Here is a 24,283-nt window from a genome sequence, read left to right as displayed (position 1 = left end):
GGAAACAGTTTTGCATTTCATATTTCAACTTCCAGTGGCAGTAGATGGACAGTTTACTGATTAAATGTTGTTGGAACCTGTAAAATATGTTCAGTGTGTAAACTTGCCAGTTACTGTTATCTCAGTTGTTTCTGGTTTAAACAGGGTTGCTAAGAATCCTTCAGATTTCCTCTCTTCTTCAGGTCTTTTCAAAATTGCACTAGGGGGCTTTCCTGGTGGCGCAGTGGTTGAGAGTCTGCCTGCCGATGCAGGGGACACGGGTTCGTGCCCCGGTCCAGGAAGATCCCACATGCTGCAGAGCAGCTGGGCCCGTGAGCCATGGCCACTGAGCCTGTGCGTCTGGAGCCTGTGCTCCGCAACGGGAGAGGCCACAACAGTGAGAGGCCTGCGTACGGCAAAAAAAAAAAAAAAATTGCACTAGGGTTTATGGGAGCATTCTCATACCCTAGTTGCAGGGGAAAAGGGGGTCTCAGTTCTCTGTGCTCAGGATCTGGTGCTGTGTCTTGGGACCCCATCAATCCCTGCTGTAAAATGGCTGCTTTGGACTGGCCCCTGGACCTGTGTACTTTGTCCTCTGAGACACACTGATCTCAGCCAGGTGCTTGAAATCTCTGAGCTCTGGGTCTCCTTATGTCAGGCCTCTACTGGTTCCATGCTGTGTGGCACCAGTGTATTTCCTCACTGAGGCATGCGTGGTCTTTGGGATCATCTGCCTGCCACACGTAGGCTGAGAGGACCAGGCTCATTACCAGAGGAACTTTTATCCTAACCCTTCCCTCATGAATGCTCTATAAGCTTTCCTGTGCTGCACTGACCATTGCATTGGGGTGAGTGTGGGACCTCTAGAGCAGAGGTCAGTAAACCATGACCCTGGGACCAAATCTGGCCTGTGGCTTGTTTTTGTAGGGCCTAAGAGCTAAGAATGATTTTCACATTTTTAAAGGGTTATAAAAAAAAAATTATGACAGAGACTATATGTGGCCCACAAAGTCTAAAATATTTATTATCTGACCATTTATGCAAAAGGATTGCCAGTTCCTGTTCTTGAGGTATGCGGCTTCATCTGTGCCATGTTCGGGGAGCATGGCAGAAGTGAACAGATATGATATTTGTAGAAATGAAAAACTCGTTGAAATTTAAAAGAAATGCATGGATTCATTAGCAAATTAGGCATGGCTTAAGAAAGTATTAGTGAACTGGAAGATCTAACCAAATAATTTATCCAGAATGCTACAAAGAGAGATAAAGAGGTGAAAGAGCGATTAGGAGATATAGAATGTGGAATGAGAGAATCTAGCTTCTGTTCTGCCCAGAAAGCAGAAAGGATAAATAGGAGTGTATTAGTGAGGGTCCTCCAGAGAAACAGAAGCAATAGGATATAGCTATAGATACAGATATAGATATAAATATAGATAAGAGATTTATTATAGGAATTGGCTCACATGGTTATGGAGGCCGAGAAGTTCCTTGGTCTGCAGGCTGCGAGCTGGATGATGTAATTCAGTTTGAGCCAGAAGGCCTGAGAATGAGGGTGGAGGCGGCTGATGCTATAGACCCAAGTCTGATACTGAAAGCCTGAGAACCCAGAGTGCCAATGTCTAAGGGGAGGAGGAAATGGATGTCTCAGCTCAAGCAGAGATGGAACTAATTTGCCCTTTCTTCACCTTTTGGCTCTGTTCTGGTGCTCAGCGGATTGGAGGATGACCACCCACGTTTGGGAGGGCCATCTGCTTTACTCAGTTCAATTCAGATGCTAATCTCTTCCAGGAGCACCCTCACAAACACACCCAGATATAGTGTTTTACCAGGTATCTGGGCATCCCTCAGCCCAGTCAAGTATACAACATAAAATTAACCATCACCAGGAAGAACAATATTTGAAGAGCTGGTGGATGCAGTTTCCCCAGAACTGATGAAAAGCATGGATCCAAAGGTGCAGGAATGCATCTCAAGCAGGATAAATAAAAAGAAATCCAGGCTTTCACCCATTGTAATAAACCAGCAAAACACTAAGAACAAAGAGGTCTTGAAAGCATATTTTAAATTATTAATTCAAATTTATAATGGCCACAGATTATTCAGGATTTCTACTTTCTTGGACCATTTTTGTTATAGTTTTCTGGGAATTTGTTCATTTCATCTGTGCTTTCACATTTTATAGTATAGATTTGAATTGGAGAATTTTTTATGTTTTCTGCCTCATCTGTAGTTGTGATTTTTTTAATCCTTAATATTTATTTTTACTTCTTTCCATTAGTCTTGTCAGAAAGTTTTTAATCTTATTACCATTTCAAACAATGAACTTTTGATTTTGTTGATTCTCTCTATTGTCTGTTTATTTTCTTTTAAATTAGTTTTTGCTCTTACATTTATTATTTCCGTTCTTCTACTTGTTTGGCTTTATTTTGCTGTTCTCTGTTTCATTTTGCTCTTACATTTATTATTTCCTTTCTTCTACTTGTTTGGCTTTATTTTGCTGTTCTCTGTTTCATTTCTTAATATGAATGTTGGTTCATTGGTTTAAACTTTTCTCCTTCAATATGCATTTCCCTCTAAGTACTTCTTTAGCTGTATTCCGCAAATTTTGGCGTGCAATACTTTCATTATAATTCAATTCCAAATTTATTCTAGTTTCCTTTATGATAGCTTCTATGACCCACACATTGTTTAGATGGGTGTTAAAGGTTGAAGTCTGCCTTGCTTTCCATTGCTGCTTTCTAAGCATTATTTCCTCCTCTTTCTCTTAGAAAATTCCCAGCCACCCATCACTGCCTGGTAGCATCCAATTTTGCACTGGAAAGGACACTACTTACTTTTTGGATGAGGAGGCAAGATGCTATTGATTGAAAGAGTTTTGGGGTGCCACAAGCTGTTGCATTTCCTCACCTCAGATTTACTATCCTGATTGCATTGTTCCAGCTTCTGCCAATGTCAGACTAGTTCTTTAAGTTGCCAGTGTGGCCCTGACAGCTGGCATCATTTTATGTGTGTGAGGCCCAGGCGACTCATTTTAGTCTGCCGACACCTCACAGACAGGAAGATTGAACTGGTGGGGGTGGTGGGAGGGTGAGCAGAGAAATGAGCCCAAAGCTGCATCTATTCATCTTCTCAGAACCCAAACTAAGCAATGTAATTCAGCTCGTCTGTTTTGGGCCCCTGAGAACATAGGTATGTTTTGAGCTAGCGGGCACCTTGGAGACCATATGATCTAACATCTTCTTTTGTGGATGAGGAATCAGCTATAACTGTTAATGTTCAAGAAGTTACAGAATCAATTTTTCCATTCACCAAAAAAAAAAAAGGGGGGGGAACTTCTCTGGTGGTCCAGTGGCTAAGACTCCACACTCCCAATGCAGGGGGCCCTGGTTTGATCACTGGTCAGGGAACTAGATCCCACATGATGCGCCTAGGAGTTTGCATGCCACATCTGAGGATCCTGCATACCACAGCTGAGGATCCCGCATACCACAGCTGAGGATCCCGCATACCACAGCTGAGGATCCCACATACTGCAACTAAAAGATCCCACATGCCACAAGGCAGATCCTGCACACAGCAACAGAGATCTGCGTGCCGCAACTAAAACCCGACACAGACAAATAAATAAATAAATACTAAAAAAAAAGTGAGTGTGAAGGTACTGTAAGTGTACTTAAAAAAAAAGAGGTTTTGTGTGCCTATTGCATGCCAAGTATCTTTTTAGGTGCTGGGGGTACAGTTGTAAACAAAACCAAGTCCCTGCCACCATGGAGTTTACACCCTAGGGGAGACAGAAAATCAAGTAAATACGTAGTACATCAGACTTTGGTACGTGTTAAGGAATGTTGCATTGTTTTATAGAGGCCGTTGGTGAAGAGGCGACATTTTGAGTAGAGATCTTAAGGGGATAAACCATGCAGAGATCTGGGAGGATAATAAAAGCGGTAGTAGTACTAACCCATGACTTCTTCCTTCAGAGACTTCACTGAAGACTTCATCTTCAAGTGCTAAGATGTTTCACCATGGGAGGCTGACCAGGGTTCCTGAGGAAGATTTCAGGGTCAGGAGGGAATTTAGGTATTCACAGAAGAATGTGTAGGTCATTTGGAGATGGAGGGTGGAAAGAGAGTGGAGGCAAGAGGTGTAAGATCCATTCTGGTCAGTAGTTGGACAAAAGACTAAAGGATCTAGCATGTAAGATCCAGGATGTAAGAAGCCTTGAATGAAGGCCAGGATGAGTGGCTTGGGTCTGATGAGACTCTTACTCTCCATAAAGCAGTGTTTGATTGGAGATTAGTTTGGAGGTGACGTACAAGACAGATTTCTCACCAAGTTCCAGCTGAGAAAATGTCCTGCACGGGCAGCAGGCCTGAAGCGTGCTCCAGGCTCAGCTTTAAAAAGCCACAAGGTGGGGCTTCCCTGGTGGTGCAGTGGTTGAGAGTCCGCCTGCCAATGCAGGGGACATGGGTTTGTGCCCCGGTCCGGGAAGATCCCACATGCTGCAGAGCAGCTAGGCGCGTGAGCCATGGCCGCTGATCCTGCGCGTCTAGAGCCTGTGCTCCGCAACGGGAGAGGCCACAACAGTTAGAGGTCCTCGTACAGCAAAAAAAAAAAAAAAAAAAAAGCCATGTGGGTCTTTCTTTTCTCTGTGTTCACCCATTGGGAAGGATAATACACTATAGCATCTCTTCCTCTTTTATTTTGCCCAGCCTTTGGCTCACTGTGTCATTTTGGTATAAATTAACACAGAGTTTCTACTCTGGGCAACACTAATGGGGATCTATGGAAATGAATGTGCTATTTAAGTTCCAGGGACCAGGGAGAGTTTCAGGAAAGGACATTGCATGAAACAACCACAGGATGGCGGCACTTCACACTCACTTCGTGAATTTTTCACATCAAATTTCAAAGGCTTCTAGCAATTCCTAGGCCAAAGAAACCCTGCAACATTCTTTGGTAATGAGTTACACATACATGCAACATTTCCTCACAAAGACTCAGAAGAATGGGAAGCCTTCTAGGACGATCATTTAGGAGTACAGGGTAAAAGTTTTGCTCAGTCATTGCTGCTTGTGTTCATAACCTGAGCCTGAGGATGTTTGATCTTATAAAAATATGTGATAATATCTGTTATTTATGGAGCGCTTAGCCTAATGCTTGGCACTTAGTCTTACATGTGTCTGCTTGTTGAATCTTCACAACAGAGTTTGGAAGTTGGGTTTATATGGTTAATTCTCCAGACACAGTCAGTGATAGAGAGATCTGTATGATCTACATACCTCATCTGCCTGACTATGATGCTGGGCCTTTCTTTACATTTTCCAAACTAATACTGCATTGAAGAATAAATTATGTGGCACAATACTACAGACAGCTGTCTTTAATAGAAATCTTCAGCACTCAAAACCAATCCCAATTTACAGAATTGGATGGCACGCACACACCTGGTGATTTTGCCCTTGAAGATTGAATTTCAGTTTTTGTTCCCTAGGAACCAAAAAGGATAAAGTCCATATGCACCTGTCCTTAGGTTTTAAAGGTATCCCTTGGAAACAGCACATGAGATATAAAAATATCCATCTGATGATCTTTGTCTGCTGTCTGGAGGGTTTAGTCCATTTGCATTTATTTTGATTCCTGATATATTCTGATTTATTTATATTTATATGCTTTGTATTTTTTGTGCTGTTTTTGTTTCTTTGCTCCTCCCTCCCCCCCTTTATCTTGGAGGCACTAGTAACCTAAGATCACTTTATATTTTTATTTTTTTAGTAGCTAATGTTCTTTACTATTTTTCTTTTTTTTAATTAAAATTTTATTGAAGTGTAGTTGATTCACAATTTTGTGTTAGTTTCAGGTGTACAGTAAAGTGATTCAGTTATGTATATACATGTATCTATTCTTTTTCAAATTCTTTTCCCATTTAGGTTGCTACATAATATTGAGCAGAGTTCCTTGTGCTATACAGTAGGTCTTGTTGGTTATCCATTTTAAATATAGCACTGTGTACATGTCAATCCCAAACTTAACTATCCCTCCCACCCACCCTTTTCCCCTGGTAACCATAAGTTTGTTCTCTAAGTCTGTGAGTCTGTTTCTGTTTTGTAAATAAATATCTAGGAAGATATTGAATACGGTTCCCTGTGCTATACAATAGATCCTTGTTGTTTATCTATTTTATATATAGTAATGTGTATCTGTTAATTGCAAACTCCCAATTCATCCCCCCACTTCCCCTTTGGTAACCATAAGTTTGTTTTCTATGTCTGTGAATCTATTTTTGTTTTGTAAATAAGTTGATTTGTATCATTTTTTTAAGATTTCACACATACGTGATATCATATGATACTTGCCTTTCTCTGTCTGTCTTAGTGTGATAAACTCTAGGTCCATCCATGTTGCTGCAAATGGCATTATTTCATTCTTTTTTATGGTTGAGTAATATTCCATTGTGTGTGTGTGTGTGTGTGTGTGTGTGTGTGTGTGTGTATATATATATATATATTCCATGTCTTCTTTATCCATTTATCTGTTGATGGACACTTAGGTTGCTTCCATGTCTTGGCGACTGAAAATTGTACTGCTATGAACATTGGGGTGCATGTACCTTTTAGAATTAGAGTTTTTGCCTTTTCCAAATATATGCCCAGGAGTGGGATTACTGGATCATATGGTAACTCTATTTTCAGTTTTTTTAAGGAAACTCCATACTATTCTCCATAGTGGCTGCACCAATTTACATTCCCACAAATAGTTTAGGAGGGTCCCCTTTTCTCCATACCCTCTCCAGCATTTATTATTTTTAGACTTTTTGATGATGGCCATTCTGACAGGTGTGAGGTGATACCTCATAATTTTGATTTGCATTTCTCTAGTAATTAGTGAAGTTTAGCATCTTTTCATGTGCCTGTTGGTCATCTGTATGTCTTCTTTGGAGAAATGTCCATTTAGGTCTTCTGCCCATTTTTTTTTTTTTTTGCGGTACGTGGGCCTCTCACTGTTGTGGCTTCTCCCATTGCGGAGCACAGGCTCCGGATGCGCAGGCTCAGCGGCCATGGCTCACGGGCCCAGCCGCTCTGCGGCATGTGGGATCTTCCTGGACCGGGGCACAAACCCGTGTCCCCTGCATCGGCAGGCAGACTCTCAACCACTGCGCCACCAGGGAAGCCCTGCTGCCCATTTTTTTGATTGGTTGTTTTTTTGATATTGAGCTGTATGAACCGTTTGTGTATTTTGGAAATTAATCCCTTGTTGGCTGCATTGTTTGCAAATATTTTCTCCCATCCATAGGTTTTTTTTTCATTTTGTTTATGGCTTCCTCTGCTGTGCAAAAGCTTTTAAATTTAATTTGGTCCCATTTGTTTATTTCTGCTTTTGTTTACATTACTCTAGGAGATGAATCCAAAAAAACTATTGCTGTGATTTATGTCAAAGAGTGTTCTGCCTATGTTTTCTCTAGGAGTTTTATAGTATCTGGTCTTATATTTAGGTCTTTAATCCATTTTGAGTTTATTTTTGTGTATGGTGTTAGGAAGTGTTCTACTTTCATTCTTTCACATGTAGCTGTCCAGTTTTCCCAGCACCACTTATTGAAGAGACTGTCTTCTCTCCATTGTATATTCTTGTCATCTTTATCATAGATTAATTGACCATAAGAGCGTGAGTTTATTTCTGGGCTTTCTATCCTGTTCCATTGATCTATGTGTCTGTTTTTGTGCCAGTACCGTACTATTTTGATTATTGTAGCTTTGTAGTATAGTCTGAATTCAGGGAGCATGATTTTTCCAGTTCTGTTCTTCTTTCTCAAGATTGTTTTGGCTATTCAGGGTCTTTTGTTTTTTCCATACAAATTAAAAAATGTTTTCTTCTAGTTCTGTGAAAAATGCCACTGGTAGTTTGATAGGGACTGCACTGAATGTGTAGACTGCCTTGGGTAGTATGGTCTTTTTAACAATACTGATTCTTCCAATCCAAGAACACTGTATATCTTTCCATTTGTTTGCATGGTCTTTAATTTCTTTCATCAGCGTCTTATAGTTTTCGGAGTACAGGTATTTTGCCTCTTTAGGTAGGTTTATTCCTAAGTATTTTATTCTTTTTGATGTGATGGTAAATAACCTAAGATCACTTTAAATTAAAGTTTCCATTTGAGTTTTTTTTTTTTTTGAACATGCAGCTGGTATGGGGATTTTGATTCTCTGTGTGAGGGCTGCCTTGTGGATATAAATTCTCAAAGGAGACTTTTTGTCCACCACTTTCTGCTGAGGTCAAGAGAGACAAATGTCCCTTTTGTTTGGCAGGCTTATTCCTTATTGTCTCTTATACAGCATGTGGAACTTTGGTGCCCCAGCTTTGGGTAGGGCTCTACAAAGCATATCTGAATTGAGGATCACCAGTGTAGTGGATGCTGTTGGTACCCTGCCCAGGTACCTACTGGCTGGTTCATCACTCCCAGTTTCTGTGAGTGTGTGAGTCACGGGGTGATCAGGTGTCCCCCTTGATCTTCAGCAAAAGTGTGTTCCTACTTACGTGGTTCTGTGTATAATGGAGCTCTTTATAGACATTGAGCATGTATATTATTAGAAATGAAAGGATCAGCCTGTAGAAATAGTGTCTGACAGAAAAATTCAGTGTCTCTTTCATTTCCCTCCAGTAAGACAAATTCACAGACAAACTAAGGTAATATCAGTAAGATACCAGTTATATTCCTATGGATGAATTATTAAATAGACTTTCTAGTTCAAATCATTCTTAGGTGAGCTGAGGAAAGAAAGAAAGAGAGGAAAGAAGGAAGGAAGGGAAGGAAAGAGGGAAGGAGGGAAGAGTGGTCTTCATGCTTGATGACTCCTGGATAGGCTGAGTAGCGAAGCTTTAAGATGGAATTAGCTGGAAGATCAAACCTGAGAATGCAGAGATGAAAGCACAATTTAGACAGTTTTCTAACGACATGTCCCAGCTGTAAAGCCACACCACATGAACATCCCTCCTCTCTTACCCTTGCCTTCTTTCTCTACCCAACTCCCTAGCTCACCTAGTTTCCTGTTGCACTTGACAGTAGCAGGAGTCATCATTAATGAATCCTCTGATGGATGTCTTTCAAAAAAGCTTTAGCGTTTTCTTGAGAGAGATCTGGTAACTATTCGAATTAGGAGATCTCCTGTTAAAATATGTCCAAAAATTCTTCGAGAGATGAAGCCAAATTTCCTTCTCTTTGAGTGTAAGCTAGACTTAGTGACTCCATTCTAATGAATAGAAACTGGTGGAATTGATAGTGTAACTTCTTAGAACAGGTTATAAGAGGGCTTGTGCCTTCCTCTTTGCTTTCTCTCGGATCACTGGCTCTGGGGGGAAATCAGCTGCTGTGTTGTGAGGACACCCAAGCAGCCCTATGAAGAGGTCCACGTGGGGAGTAATCAAGTCTGTGGATAGCCAGCAAAGAACTGAAGGCTCCTGCCAGCAGCTGTGAGTGAGCCATTTGCAAACATATCTTCTAGCCCTGTCAAATCTTCTGATGACCATAGCCCTGCCTCAGATCTTGACTGCAATATGCAGAACCAGAACTGCCCGGTGAAGCCAGTCCCAAGTTCTTGACCCACAGAAACTGTGTGAGATAATAAATGTTTATTGTTTTAAGCTGTTAAGTTTTGGGGATAATTTGTTATGCAGCAACAGATAACAAATACATTCCTTCACATAAAGTTGTGTGTCATCAGAACAGGATAATTTGTCTGTGTTTGTGGTGGGTATGTAGGGATACTGGTTAACCTTGGAAGCCTGAGGGTAACCACTGGAAGTCCTGGGTTGTTACTGGCACCCTGCTGATACTTGCCCTTGCTGGCAAGGCCTCTTCAGCGGTCTGGCCTCCAGGGCTGATGCCCCCATGAGACTTCTGCACAGAACCAGTATGTGACACACAGCATTGCCAGAGACAAGGCTCTGCACTGCATCCTTTGCAAAACTCCCCCCAAAACCATCTTCCGTGTCCCTTTACAATAAACAATCAAATTCCTTTTAGAATTTCGTGCATGAGAAAGATTTTTATGCCCTGAGAAATATTTTGTTTCCTTCAGTTAGATAAGGAGAACCACACTGCTCTCTCTCCTTGCCTTGCTGCCAGGGAGGCTCCAGTGCATTTTTGGTGCTTGATGGCATCAGCTCCCCTCCGGCTAGTTTCTGGGGAATCACCATCTTCCCACTCACCAAGGCTGGACTTCAGTTCATTTACTTTTATTTTCATCGGCTTCTTCAACCTTTTGTTTACACTGACTCACCTCCTTTGGATAGAGGTGGTGATCAGGAATGTGGGTCCCTCTGCAACCTCCTCCCAGTTGATGGGGCTGCCAGAAACCTGTCCCAACATGGGCTCCTTGCAAAGAGTCTGTGATGGTGGTCATGGTCCTGCCCCCTCTTCCCAAGTCTGGAGCCGAGGGAAACCGCTGTGAGTGCAAGGTCTAGAGCTGCCTGAGCCAAGATACAGGGAAGGGCAGTTAGTGAGGGGAAGGCTCAGCTCTTCTAAAAGGTGGATAAAGCCATTGTCCTCCTGTTTTGGTAGCAAACAAGGGCTTGAGACTGAGTAATCAAGGTTCCCACGTTCACTGAGAAGAGGGAGAATGTGCATGTGTGTGAGAAGAGAGGGGAAGAGAGAACGATTTGTGGGGGTGAGATGAGCCGGTGGGGGTCCAAGGATCAGCCCCAGGACCCTGCTCCATTAGTCCCAGCTGTCAGTGGGGAGGTCTCTGAGCACTCCTTCCAGAGGCTGACCTCCAAGGACGAGCCTGAGGCTGGGCTTGGCCAGAGTCTGGTCTGACGCCAGGGGCTGCTGGGAGGCAGGCGACACAGTCCTGCCAGCAGAACTGGAGGCCCTAGAGCCCTGCGCCTTCTGGTCCAGGGTCTGGCTTGGGCTAGCAGGGTGATGTGCGGTCCCTGCAAAATGAACAAGACAAGAATGAGGATGTGGGAGATTTCCCTACAGTTTTCTGGTGTGGAACTGGAGCTCTCTGGAGCTGCCCTGTGCTGTCATTAGCTTTCAGTCCTATTTAGTGATGTGAGAATGGTCGGATCACCCTCAGGCATCTAGGTGCACCTTGGCCTAGTCTTGGCATAAACAGCTGTGTAGGAGGAGCTGGCTGGAGAACTAGATTTTGAATGCTGGCCTTAGGCTAGACTCTGTGAGCCTGGTTTTCTTGAGAATAAAATTGGAGCAATAATAACAGCCTCACAGGTGGCTACCAGGGTCAAATATGATAATAGGGTTGTGGAAACTGTTTGGATCAACCCCAGAATGGTGCTCCTGCTAATCAGATCCATTTCCAGCTCTTTCTCTTACTTGTTTCCCTCCTTCAACTCTGAGTTGGGGGCAATTACTGGCTTGTTCTTCACCAAATCCAGTTCCAGGGACATAGAGATAGACTAAGTTTACATCGTGGATGGTATGGCCTGTGGCTGAAGCCCAGGCTTTGATGGGCACCATGTCCATGTGTGACCTCCAGGCTCCTCCCCGTCCCCGCTTGATGCAGGTAGAATCACAGGATGGACAGAGCCAGGGTTCCCCACATCACTGTAATGGAGCAGGACCCTATGGGGCCTTCCTGGGACAGGCTTTCCCCCATATCCTCTGCTTTAGCTGTTCTCTGAAGTACCTACGTAACAGTATTTGATGCACATTTCCTGAGTTGTTTCATAGATGTGAAAACACCCCACCAAATGGAAGAGGTTAACTACTTGATGACCATGAGCACATAGCCCCAGGCCTCCTGGAGCCTAAGGACTGATAACATTAACCCCTGTGACACCACCCTGTTCCCTCACCATCAGCCAATCAGAAAACTGTGCATGAGCTGATCACACACCCTATGATCCCCTTCCCTCACCTAGCTTTTAAAAATGCTTTGTCGAAATCCTCTGGGGAGCTTGGGACTTTTAGGGCATGAGCCACCTGTCTCCTTGCATGACACTGCAATAAACCTTTCTCTGCTCCAAACTCCGACGTTTCAGTTTGTTTGGCCTCACTGTGCGTTGGGCATGTTGCAGCAAAAATAGAAATAAGACTTAAATAGAAATGAGACTTTTCTTTTCTGATAAACAAGGAAAATAAGGAAACAATGAACAGGCTGGGGAAACAGAATAAACAGGCCTGAAAGAGTTAAGCAATCTTGGTTATTCTTTAGTGGTTACTACTAACAAACACTTGTAGCTAGACTTGTCCTTCACAAAGCTAATTACTCTCTGACTCCATAGGAATTGTTCTCTGCACCTGGCATTCTTCTCCCCCTACACTCCCCTGTAGCATTCTGCATTTCAAAAAGAATGTCTTGATAACTTCAGGGACACCAGATCTGGTTGCTGAGCTGCCTGAGGCCAGCTTTGGCTGTAAATTTGCAGAAGAAAAGAAAAACATGCAAGACCTTCATTACTTTGAGCCTGACCACCTACCCCTGGGATATAAACCTCTATTCCCTAGGGAGGGGAGCACAGTTCTTGAGGCCCTAGCCCACAGTGTTCCCTCTTTGCCTGGCAAAGAATAAAGGTACTCTTTCTCATTCCTCCAAAACTCTGTCTTCATATTTCCTTTTGGCATCAGTGCACAGAGAGCCAATATTTTGGCATCAGGCACACAAACTTACGTTAACATTACCACTTGGGAAGAAAGTGGTCATTAAGTGGAAACACCCAATTTGGACATTATGGAGTGAGAAATAAAGTTTTATTGTGTTTGAGCCATTAGCTGTTTTTGGCCTGTTTGTTACATCAGTGTCATTCTAGTGCTAACTTCAAGAAAGAGAAGCTAAATGAGGGCAGCAACAGAGGCTACTGGAGTTTTCCAGGGAAAGATTAACCATCTTCCTCAGCTCTCCCCCACACCCTAGTCCCACTGATGTGTTCACATAACCCTTTCATATACTGTAATATTGACTTAATCAGCATAAAATGGAAAGAAAGAGCTTTAGATCTGTAATAAAAAATTCAAATTTGGAGAGGGGCAAACTTTAGATCAGCAGCAGTAGAGAAAGGAGGGGAAGGGAGTGGGTAAGGTGGACAGGAACAGTGGGACTGTAGGTGAGGTAGGAGATAGATGGGGCCACCCCCCAAGGGTAAGCAGCTAGAGTTCATTCCCCATGGACAGAAACTCCAAAATATCAATAGCAGGACGATCAAGAGAGGAGGCTGGGTCCTGCCCAGATAAGAGATAAAAGACCACATATTTCTCATTCTTGAAGTCAAGGAGACCTTCCTGGCTAGAAAGCTCCTTGGAGGTCAAAAGGGGAGTGATGTCAAGGCCACCCATAGGCCTCTTTGCTGGAATCCATCTTGGCTGAGAGATGCTCACACACACAGGGGAGGACCCTGAGATATACCAAATACAGACTCAGAACCAGGCAAATCAAAATGATAGGCCAAAGGAAACCCAGAAGAAATGCCCCATATAAGTGATTTAAATTACCACAAGGGCGTGACTCTCTCTCTGAGCCCACCCGTGTGTCTATCCACAAGTACTGTACTTTTTCCTCCTAATAAACACTTTGTTTCACTACTTTCCTTCTTTGTGGGAACTCTTTTCTGCAAAGCTGAAGGGTCAGGGCCTTATCACTGACCATTTGTCTAGTGGCTAGGATTCTGCACTCTCACTGCTGCAACCCTACCTTAATCTGTGGCCGGGAACCAAAACCTTGCTTAAAGCCACTGCAGGCCGAGGCCACCCAAGATCATGGGCACATGAATGGACCACTGTCAAACCAATGTAACTTTCTTGCTTTCTCATGTTAAATGTTTTATAAACCTATTTTTTCCTTCCATCGGTGTCCAAATAGGTTCATTCCATTTTTTTGTCTTGTTTTTGTTGGTGATATGACAACATAGTATCACATTTACTCCATTTCCTGCCCTGTGTGGAAAAATTAGGTGAATTCAAACACCTTCTATAGGGACTTCCTTGGTGGTCCTGAGGGTAAGACTCCACTCTCCAAATGCAGGGGGCCAGTGTTCAACCCCTGGTCTGGGAACTAGATCCTGCATGCATGCTGCAATTAAGAGTTCACATGCCGCAACTAAGAGTCCGCATGTCGCAACAAAGGGTCCATGTCGCGACTAAGAGTCCGCATGCCGCAACTAAGCCCTCATGCTGCAACTAAAGATCCTGCATGCCACAATGAAGACCCAGCGCAGCCAAAATAAATAAATAATAAAAAAACAAACAAAAAAGCCCCTCCAAAACACTTTCTTCTGCTCCACAATAAGTGCCAGCCGTTCGCTCTTCTGCATTCCATCTCTCAATGAGGCTTCCAAGCTATTGATGGACTGCAGCTGATCTTGCTGACAAGAATGTCTGTAGTTTTGAAATGCCTTCCATATATTTTGGAGACTTACCAGGAATAGGTTCTACATTGACATAGACCTCTTGTCCTCTTTTTGTAACATCCACTTGTTTATGGCTTATTTTAATACTTATTGCTATTCCAATATCAACAAGTGTTTGCTAGGGATACACACAGGTACCCTTTTTTGCTCCGGATCTGCTTCTACAGTCACTCTCTGCACTATTGGAGCTCGAGAACTGAGGATTTTCATCTTCAGGGAAATACTGCTACGTGCTTAAATTCTTCTTGGTTCTGTTTCCTAGAGATGCCTATATGTTACAAAGGCATCAAATAAATGATAAGTAATTTCTGCACTAAAAATTCTAACTCCTAAACTCTCAGCCATTTCTTGTGCATCTCATTCAATTTCCACATCGAAGGTCAAAATTACCGCATATTGACACTTTAATTTTGACACAGGGACGTTCCTTGGAAAATGAGATCAGCTCAGAGACGGTCTCTTTCAATTTGACCTTTCCTCACTCCCAAGGTAGAGATGGTCTGTGATTATTCACCTCTGAAGCTCTGTGACACCTTTTTTGGAATGTGTGTGGCTTTTCCTCACCCTGTTATCCTAGCTATTCCAGTGCTGCTCTTTTCTCTAAGAGAATACAAACTGGTTCTGGTGGGAGTAGCAGCTGCTAGATGCAAATCTCCCTATTTCTCCTCCTAAAGAAAATGCTTAAAACAACACACAAAACAAATACCTCCTCCATCCCTGGCAGCTGTGATCCGTGTCAGCCAACCTCAGAGCATCTTAAAGGATCTGGATGGGACACAAACCCAATGCTCCTACATTGGGTTAAATAGCCAGATATTAAGAGGATATGACACGGGAAATGACAGACTCGGGAAAGAGAGTGAAGAAGACAAAGTCATTTCAGAAACGAAGATGAAATGACTAAGAACCACCACCATAGAAAATGTGAGAGACTCAGGGGATAGAAATGAGGGAAACAACCCTGGTATTTCCCCATTTTACAGACATTCCTCCTCCTCCTACCAGCTCATGTTCATTGGTTCTCTGTGCCAGGAAGTCTGTGTAGCACTTCACATGCATAATCCCACCTCATTTGTACCACCCCTCGAGGTTGCCTGTGATTCACTCTTGTTTTATTTTGCCCAACTTCATACAGCTAATAATTGCCAGAAATCTGATTTCAATCCTAGATGTATCTGATTTCACAGCATTTGCTCTTTACATTTTCCCACGTGGCCTTGTAAAAGTAATCATCGTGAAATAGAATTTACCTTCTTTGGTGAGCTGGGTGGCATTTTTGGAGTTGCGTTTAGCTGTGTCCTCTGAATCTCTGGCTGTGGCTCTGCCTTTGAAAGATTTGTGGCTCTTTTCAACTTCACGTAGCTGCAGGAAAAAAAATGAAAGGTTGATCCTGGTCAGGGAAATGAGTGTTTGAGTTTCGGAGCCCAGGATGGTGAGATCTAGAGGGCAGCTACCTTAAATAGCCGGTTCTTGTCCTCACCGCTGGTTGGAGAGGGCACCTGGGACTCAGGTTTGCATGGCATTTGAAGGAACACCTGGCCGGGGAGGACAGAACCTCTGCCAATCCTGTATTTCAATGCTTTTCTATACCTGGGCAGGAGGACAGTGAGAGCAACAGAAGGAAGTGTGGGTGGGGAACTGGCAGTGAGGCTGATGAGATTAGTTCCAGAAGGGGGGGTGAGGAAGCAAGGAAGGCAGGGCTTAGGGAGGGTGAAGAAGGTGGGGTTGGGGGCTGGGAGAGCAGAAGAGGCAGTCAGCGTGTCAGCAGGTGTTGAGAGAGGCTGCCCCAGTGTGGAGGGGACTTAAGAGACTCCTTAGGTCATGGGGCACAAGCACTACGCTGTTCTGACAATGCTGTTTTCTTTAGTATTTCTAGTTTTAGTTTTAATAGGTAGGAATTACTGTGGGTACTGGTTTTATTGTGTATGAACGTTGGTTTAATCTATTGAGTTTCTCCTGTTCTTTAGCAACCGCTCAAAATTTAAGTCATTACTGTTATGTATTCCCAAATACCCTCAGAATATAAATGCATGTCATTGAGTCTCTCAAGGCTGCTTCCTGCCATGCAGATAATTTGGGGTTTGGTTTAGAGGAAAGCCACTTAAAGAATACAACTGGGCTCAAAGAGCAAATTAGCAAAAACCAAAAACATCACATCTTTTTGAATGAAAATGCCCGACAGACTCACCGCTTGGATTTTCTTTCTCAGCTGGGCATTAGCTCGGGAAAGGCTTTTGGAAACTGAGTTCAGGTAGTAAATGGCCAGGCTGCAAGAGAAAAGCATGCTCCGGGGGTACTGTGATCTTGGAAAATGGCAAGAGCTGGACACATTTCCCGAAGAATCACAACAGGCTTCCTGGAATAGGTGACCAGGATCTGCCTCTGGGCAGGGTGGAGGGAGGTCTTACCATCATCTTAAGTTCTCCACTTAACATCATTGACAAGGTCTTGGACATCCCTGTTCTCTCTCTATTTTATTGAACACATTTCTAGTTCTCAGAGTGTTTAATAAAGGTTAACTAAAGGAATCAGTCCTCTTCTGGGGAACCTGAAGAGGCAGGGGAGAGGCAGGGTTTCTTGTCTGCAGAAACAGCTGCTTGTGTTTCCTGGATACCTGCCCTGTGTCAGGCTCTGTGCCATGTGCATCCCACTCCACGTCTCACTGGTTTTGATGAAACCCTGTGAAGAAGAAAGGATGACTCCCGTCTTTACAGGTCAGCATCCTGGAATGCAGAGTTTAAGTCACTTGCCCCAGGCCGCCCTATCTATTTGCACTTGTCGGAGACCACATTTGATGCCAAAGCCTTCAAGTGCGGAGAGAGGAGAGAGAGGTGCTAAGTGACCTGCTCCAAGCTTGCCTAGAAACACAACTGCACAGACCCCAAAGGCCCTCTACCCAGGGTGCACTGATGGGAATGTCTGTCCTGGGCTTGTGGTTTTCAGAGTCCAGCCCCCACTGGCTGACTGGGTGGCTGGGTGTCCTTTGAGGCTATAGCCTGGGCTTCCCTTTCACAGGATCTAGGATTTGGGGCTTGTCCTGGATGTACCACCTGAGAAGGAGGGGCCACAAAAGCCCGGGATGCCTCCTGGACTGGGTGCTCCAACAGCCTGTCCTTATCTGTCACTTTTCTTGGGTCTTCTGATCCTTGCCCTCAGGGTGGATCCTGAGGTGGAGCCACTTCAGCAGAATCCTCGAGCTCTCTTACAGGCAGAAGGGAGGAACCACGCAGCCTTTGGTAGAGTATGGGTCAGAGGCTGTCCCGTGAGCTTCCTGAAGCAAAGACTCAGAGGACCGTGGGCGACAAGAGGCCAGAAGGAGGACAGGCAAGGGACCACCATCTGTTGGGAAGGCGCCCACGAGGCCTTGCCCTCTCTCCTAACTCATAGCCCATTTGTTAGGGAGGAACCAGAGATCAGAGAAGATAAAATGCTCCTGGGTGGCTGTGTTCCTCCTGAGGCTGTTTCCAAGCTTAGCATTTCCCTGTGCCGCCCCGTAAGGTCAGGTTTGGTGTCTGGGTTCCAGAATTTCCTCAGGTGGTTGTCACTACCATGTCAGCCCTCCTTCATGCCGGGACTAGAAGCAGAGGATGTCTGAAGTCAAGGATGTAAGGAAACACACCTATTTTGGAGAGCAATTCAGCACTATCTTCAAAGATTGAAGAAACGCATACCTATGACCCAGCAATACCACTTCTAGAAGTCTATCTTAGAGAAAACTGTAATATGTGCGCAAGGACACATACAAGGAGATAGCCAAAAAGTGGAAACAACCTATCTCTATGCAGAGAAATGGTGGTTTAATCACACAACTGATAAAAGAAATGTTCACATATTGAGGTATGGGGAAGTCATTCTGGTTTATACATGAGCTAACTTGAATGTTATGCTAACTAAAGCAGCCTGCTTGTGACCTATCAAGCATACCTTGTACATCTGCTTTTTTTTTTTTTTTTTGACCTCGCGACTTGCGGGATCTCAGTTCCCTGACCAGGGATTGAACCCGAGACACGGCAGTAAAAGCCCAGAATCCTAACCACTAGGCCACCAGGGACCTCCTGTATCTATTTTAATTATGAAAGAAAAGGGCACATTGACCAGAAGTAAAGAATGTCCATGTGAAAAATAAAGATTAAATGTCTCCTTTCCTAGGATTCCAATGCTGGTCCTCCTTTGATGATAAGATTCGCTTCCCAGATGCCAAGGCCATGCTGACTCGCTGTGTATGTGCTGATCTGTTTTTTTTTTTTGAAACCTTGAAAGAATGTATCCCTGATTTGTTTAATGTTCTTTGTTCTGTCAAGATATAAAATTGTGCTGAAAACCATGCTTCTCTGGAGCAACTTCTCAGAGTTATCTAAGAAGCTGTCTTCTGGGCTATAGTCCTCAGTTTGGCTCAAATAACACTCTTTTCTATTCCTATTACAGATTGTTTATTGATTATTTTTGCGACACAATGGAATACAGCAGGGCCATGAAAATGTGTGCTCATGTATCCACATGAAAAAGTCCCCCAAACATAACGTGAGTGAGGAAAGCTGTGTAGTCTGAACGAGTCATGAAAAATTTTTGAACTCAGAAAGCAATAGTACATACACGTGATTAAATGGTCCAGATTGGAAATGATGAAAACTAATCCAAATAGTGGTCACCTTTGGAGAGGGAGGGAGAGAGAAAGACTGGGTGGGGCTTGAAGTGTAACATTTCTTTCTTTTAAAAAGAGAGACTGATCTGAAGCAAATATTGCTAAATGTTAACATCTGTTTAATCTTGTGATCTTGTACATGCTTGTCTGTATGTTTCTGTACGTTAGGAATATTTCACAATTTCCTGCCCGGCTCCTTCCTTGAGCGTTCATTGTTTGCCTCCTACGCCCCAGGCATGGGGCTGGTGTTGGGGATACAGATATCGCCAAGTCCACCCACATCTTCAGTCTGTGAGAGGGATGGTGACAAATGCACCGAACACTCTAGTGCACGGGGTGCTCTGTAGAGAAGTCCTGCGGGCCCAGCCAGGGACAGGCTGCATCAGGCCTCAGCTTTCTTGGGGAAGGGGTGTTTGATATTTCCAGTGGATGTTTTGGAGGGTGCTGCAGACAATGCCAGTACTCACCTTATGCTTTGGGCCCTATCTTCAGTGTGCTCACTGAAAGACTTACAGCTGCCAGTGTAGCCCCGCCCCACACTCGGAAACCATTCTGTCCATGAAGGCAGCTGGCCCAAACTGCCGGGCAATTAACCAACGCCTCTTCCCTTCCACATCTCCCAGCAACACTCAACCAGTGATGGATGGGAGCTGGTCTACAGATGCCCTGGATCCCTCACCCTTGAGCGGGATAACTCAGAGGCACACTTTCCCAGAACTCCCAGCAGGATTAAAGTCACCCCAGTAGTAAGAATGCACCTTCCTGTCCCTTCTCTGTCTTACTTCCCTACACACACTGCTCTCTCCAATTGCAATTTAGATTGTGTTTAAGTCTTTGTCTGAGGATCTGCTTCTGGGAAATCCAGATTGAGAGGGCAAGAAAGAAGGACCTGCCAAGGAAGTCTCGGGGAGGTTTCCACGAGGCAGAGCCATGGCCCCTGGCTAACTTACAACATCAGCAGGATGGCTGGAATGATCAGGCCTGGATTGGCGAGGAAAGCAAAAATCTTGCCCAGGAAGGTTGGGAAATCGTTTTCGACCGTCTCTTGGATGACGTCATACATTCTGTTTTTCCCACTGGAAAGAGGAGAGAATACATTATAGCGTGCTGTGAAGTTCATATGGCATAAACAATTGTGTCCATACCCTGGAGGGTCCAGGCCGCCACTCACGACTACTCTCCTGGAAGAACAGAGCTCTTCTCCACAGGGACTGCAGTGGAAAAAGCCCCCACGTGGGGCTGCTCTGTAGGCGAGGGCTTAGAACTGCCTTAGCACCCTGGCTCCCAGCTTCAAGTCCTCGGGGCCTCACAACCTCTCAAACTACCTCGGTCTCCTGTGCCTGGTACCTTCCTCGGCAAGATGAAAATGGGTTTTCTCCTATACTCTCATGGGAGAAAATGGCCTGTGATGTAGCTATGAGACCGACGTGGAGCTTCCTCTGGGTCCCTGGGCCTGGAGGCAGCTCTCCAGATACTGATGTGATGGACAGCCTCATGGTGACTCAAAAATACCTACAATTAGTCTTCAGATGAGAATTCCAGTATTGCCTAGGGCAGGCTCCTGGACAGTTTACAACAGTAATTTTGATTTTCTTCAAATACCTAAGAACCATTATGCAGACTGCCTTCCACAAATACCTGCCCAGAGATTACTGTCTGCTCCTGGCTTTTGGTTGGTAGCTTTGGTGCCAAGAACTGGAATTTATGGTTTGAAATTCCTGGCTTAAATCCTCTCTCCTCCATTTATTAGCTGTGGGACACCATGGACAACTTACTTACTCAGTTTCTGCCTGTATTCATACCCTCACTCTCCCCACTAGAGCTGTACTTTTCAATGTGGTTATTAAAATTAAATTAAATTAAATTAAAAATTCAGTTTCTTAGTCACACATTTCAAGGAGTCATGTGACTAATAGCTACTATATTTGAGGAGCAGATGTGGATTTTTTCCCCTCATGTAGAAAGTTCTATTGGTTAGTGCTGCAGAGGTTTGATATCTTTGGGCAAGATACTGAAAATTTCTCTGCCCTGGTTTCCTCGTCCGTATAATATAGTACAATAATAAAATAGTATATACAATATGGTATTATAAATATAATAACAGCATTTGTCTCAGATTGTTCAGAGGACATAGACATGAATTCATATAAAACATTGAGTATGGGGCTGTCAAATTATAAGTGCCCTCCAAAATGTTGCATCTAGAAGCTTCATTTTTCTCTTATGTGTCAATCAGGGGTTAGCAAACAATGGCCCATGGACCAGATTTGGCTTGTTACCTGTTTTTATAAGGCCTGTGGGCTAAGAATGGCTTTTACATTTTTAAATAATTGGAAAAATATCAAAAGAAGAATAATATTTTGTGACACATAAAAATTGAAGTACGAAATTCAAACTTCAGTGTCTGTAAATGTTTTATTGGAACACAGCCACGCTCATCTATTTATGTATAGTCTCTGGTTGTTTTTGCGCTATAACAGCAGAGATGGGTGGTTGTGTTAGCAAACACCTGTGGCCACATCTCAACGCTCAGTACTGCTGCACAGCACACTACAAATTGCAATGATGTAGTTATAACATGGCAGCATTTCAAGTGCCATGCACATCACCGCATCATAACATTTAATTTATCATTAGTAGTATTATTTGGCTGTGCCCTGCAGCTTGCGGGATCTTAGTTCCTCGACCAGGAACTGAACCCGCACCCTCGCCAGTGAAAGCGCAGAGTCCTAACCACTGGACCACCAGGAAATCCCTATTATTTTTTAAATTACTACTGCATACCCATTTTGTAAAAACAAGAAAAGTGGACTTCAAATATGATGCTTAAGTCACAATAGAATGTGGATTATTTTGTCATTGAATTATGACGTATTAGATGATGCATTAGTTTTCAGTGACTACTGTGTAACCAATTACCATACTGGAGGCTTAAAACAATACAAATTATTTTCTTACAGTTCTGGAGGCCAAAAAGTCTGAAATGGTTTCACTGGACTGGAACCAAGGTGTCAGCAGGGCTGCTCTCCTTTCAGAGGGAGGCTCTAGGGAAGAATCTGTTTCTTTTTCTCAACTTTTACAGCTTCATTCCCTGCATTCCTTGGCTCATGGTCCCTTCCTCTATCTTCAAAGCTAGCAGCATAGAATCTTCAAATCTCTTTCTGCTTTCAAGGTCACATCACTTACTGCTCTTCTATAGTCAAATATCTCTTTGCCTCCCTCTAATAAGGACACGTGATTTAGGGCCCATCTGGGTAATTCAGACAATCTCCCCATCTCAACATCCTTAATCAGATAAACAAAGACCATTTTGATGTATAAGGTAACATCCACAGGTTCCAGGGATTAGGACCTGGATATCTTTGGGAGCCATTATTCAGCCCACCAGTCTGCTCTCTGGCCTCCAAACATTCACACTCATTCCACCTGTAAAATATATTCACCACCATCCCTACACGCCCCAAAGTCTCAACCTATTACAGCATCAACTCAGAGTCCCAAAATCCCATCTAAATATCATGGACTCAAAAGTCCCAAATCTCATCTAAATCAGGTGTAGGTGAGACTTTGGGTATGATCCATTTTGGGGCAAAATTTCTCTCTATCTGAGGAGCTGTGAAACTAGAAAGCAAGTTATTTACTCCCAAAATACAATGGTGGGTCAGCCATAGGATAACAGTTATAGATATTCCAATTCCAAAAGGAAGAAAATGGAAGGAAGAAAGGAATCACCAGTTCCCAGCAATTTTGAAGTCCAGTCAGCCAAATTCCATTAGATTTCAAAGGCCTGAGAATGATTTTCTCTCGGCTCAACCCTCTGTGCCTGCCTGCAGCTCTGCCGTCCAGGCCCAAGACTCTGGCCTCGGAGTCATCCTTCCTTTTTCTTGAAGAGTAGCACAGGTTTCAGCTGAGTAGATTTGATCAGCCTGTTTACTGACTATAGAATATTTGGAGTCCAACAGCTTTCCTTCATTTTGTCTCTTCTCTGCCCCTTTCAGTCCAAGCTCTGATACTGCTCATACAACAATCTCAAATACCTGGTGGGGCTTCCATGTATGTTGTGGGAATTCAGTCCATTACACAAGAGGGTACTACACAGATCTTTCCTGGATAATTCCATTTCTATTTCTGGCTTCTGCTGAGATGGTTGAGAGGATCCGAGTTACATGCTTAAAAGAATCATCTGTGTGAATGAATATTCAGATCCTTCAGAAGCACTAGCAAAATGTTGTCCAGCCTCCTCCTTGGCTTTCTCCTTAGAGCGTGCTTTCCTAACAGTGGACCTGTTTTTAGAGTCTTCTGCAAACTGGACAGACTGAGAATTTCCCAAATCATCAAGTCCTGGTTCCTTTTTGCTTATCAGTTCTTTCCTCAATTTATCTCTTTCTTCTCACATTTTTAGTATAAACAGCAAGAAGAAACTAGGCTGCACCTTCAACACTTTACTTAGAAATATCCTCAGCTATAATCTCCAAAATATACAAACAGATCATATAACTCAACAACAACAAAAAAACAACCCAACTGAAAAATGGGCAGAAAACCTTAACAGACATTTCTCCAAAGAAGACATACAAATGGCCAGTAGGCACATGAAAAGATGCTCAATATCACCAATTATTAGAGAAATGCAAATCAAAACTACAGTGAGGTACCACCTAACACTGGTCAGAATGGCCATCATTAAAAAGTCTACAAATAACAAATGCTGGAGAGAGTGTGGAGAAAAGGGAACCCTCTTACACTGTTGGTGGGAATGTAAGTTGGTGCAGCCACCACGAAAACAGTATGGAGGTTCCTCAGAAAACTAAAAATAGAACTACCATATGATCCAGCAATCCCACTCCTGGGCATATACCTGGACAAAACTATAATTCAAAAAGATACATGCACCCCTATGTTCATAGAAGCACTATTCACAATAGCCAAGACATGGAAACAACCTAAAGGTCCATTGACAGATGAATGGATAAAGAAGATGTGGTACATATATACAATGGAATATTCCTCATCCATTAAAAAGAACAAAACAATGACATTTGCAGCAACATGGATACAACCAGAGATTATCATATTAAGTGAAGTAAGTCAGAAAGAGAAAGATAAATATCATATGATATCACTTATATGTGAAATCTAAAATATGGCACAAATGAATTTATCTACAAAACAGAAACAGACTCACAGATATAGAGAACAGACTTGTGGTTGCCAAGGGGGAGAGAGGGAGGGGGAGGGATGGACTGGGAGTTTGGGATTAGTAGATGCAAACTATTATATATGGGATGGATAAACAACAAGGTCCTA

The 24,283-nt window shown here is 43.4% G+C and overlaps 1 protein-coding gene across 1 annotated transcript in view; it reads right to left on the bottom strand.

Annotated features, from left to right (window-relative positions):
* Nucleotides 1-10,700: 10,700 nt before the first annotated feature.
* TMC2 (transmembrane channel like 2) overlaps nt 10,701-24,283 on the bottom strand; it is an 81,588-nt gene continuing 68,005 nt past the window's right edge. The window contains 5 exon segments of the mRNA XM_029221383.1: nt 10,701-10,801; nt 10,804-10,902; nt 15,585-15,696; nt 16,523-16,601; nt 19,927-20,052. Of these exon segments, the coding sequence (XP_029077216.1) occupies nt 10,701-10,801; nt 10,804-10,902; nt 15,585-15,696; nt 16,523-16,601; nt 19,927-20,052 (517 nt within the window).

Source organism: Monodon monoceros, unplaced genomic scaffold (genome assembly GCF_005190385.1).
Source record: "Monodon monoceros isolate NGI ecotype Baffin Bay Population unplaced genomic scaffold, NGI_Narwhal_1 Super_Scaffold_13, whole genome shotgun sequence".
Taxonomy (NCBI): Eukaryota; Metazoa; Chordata; class Mammalia; order Artiodactyla; family Monodontidae; genus Monodon; species Monodon monoceros.
Note: the sequence above shows the minus strand (reverse complement) of the source record. Positions and strands in the feature narration are given on the sequence as shown.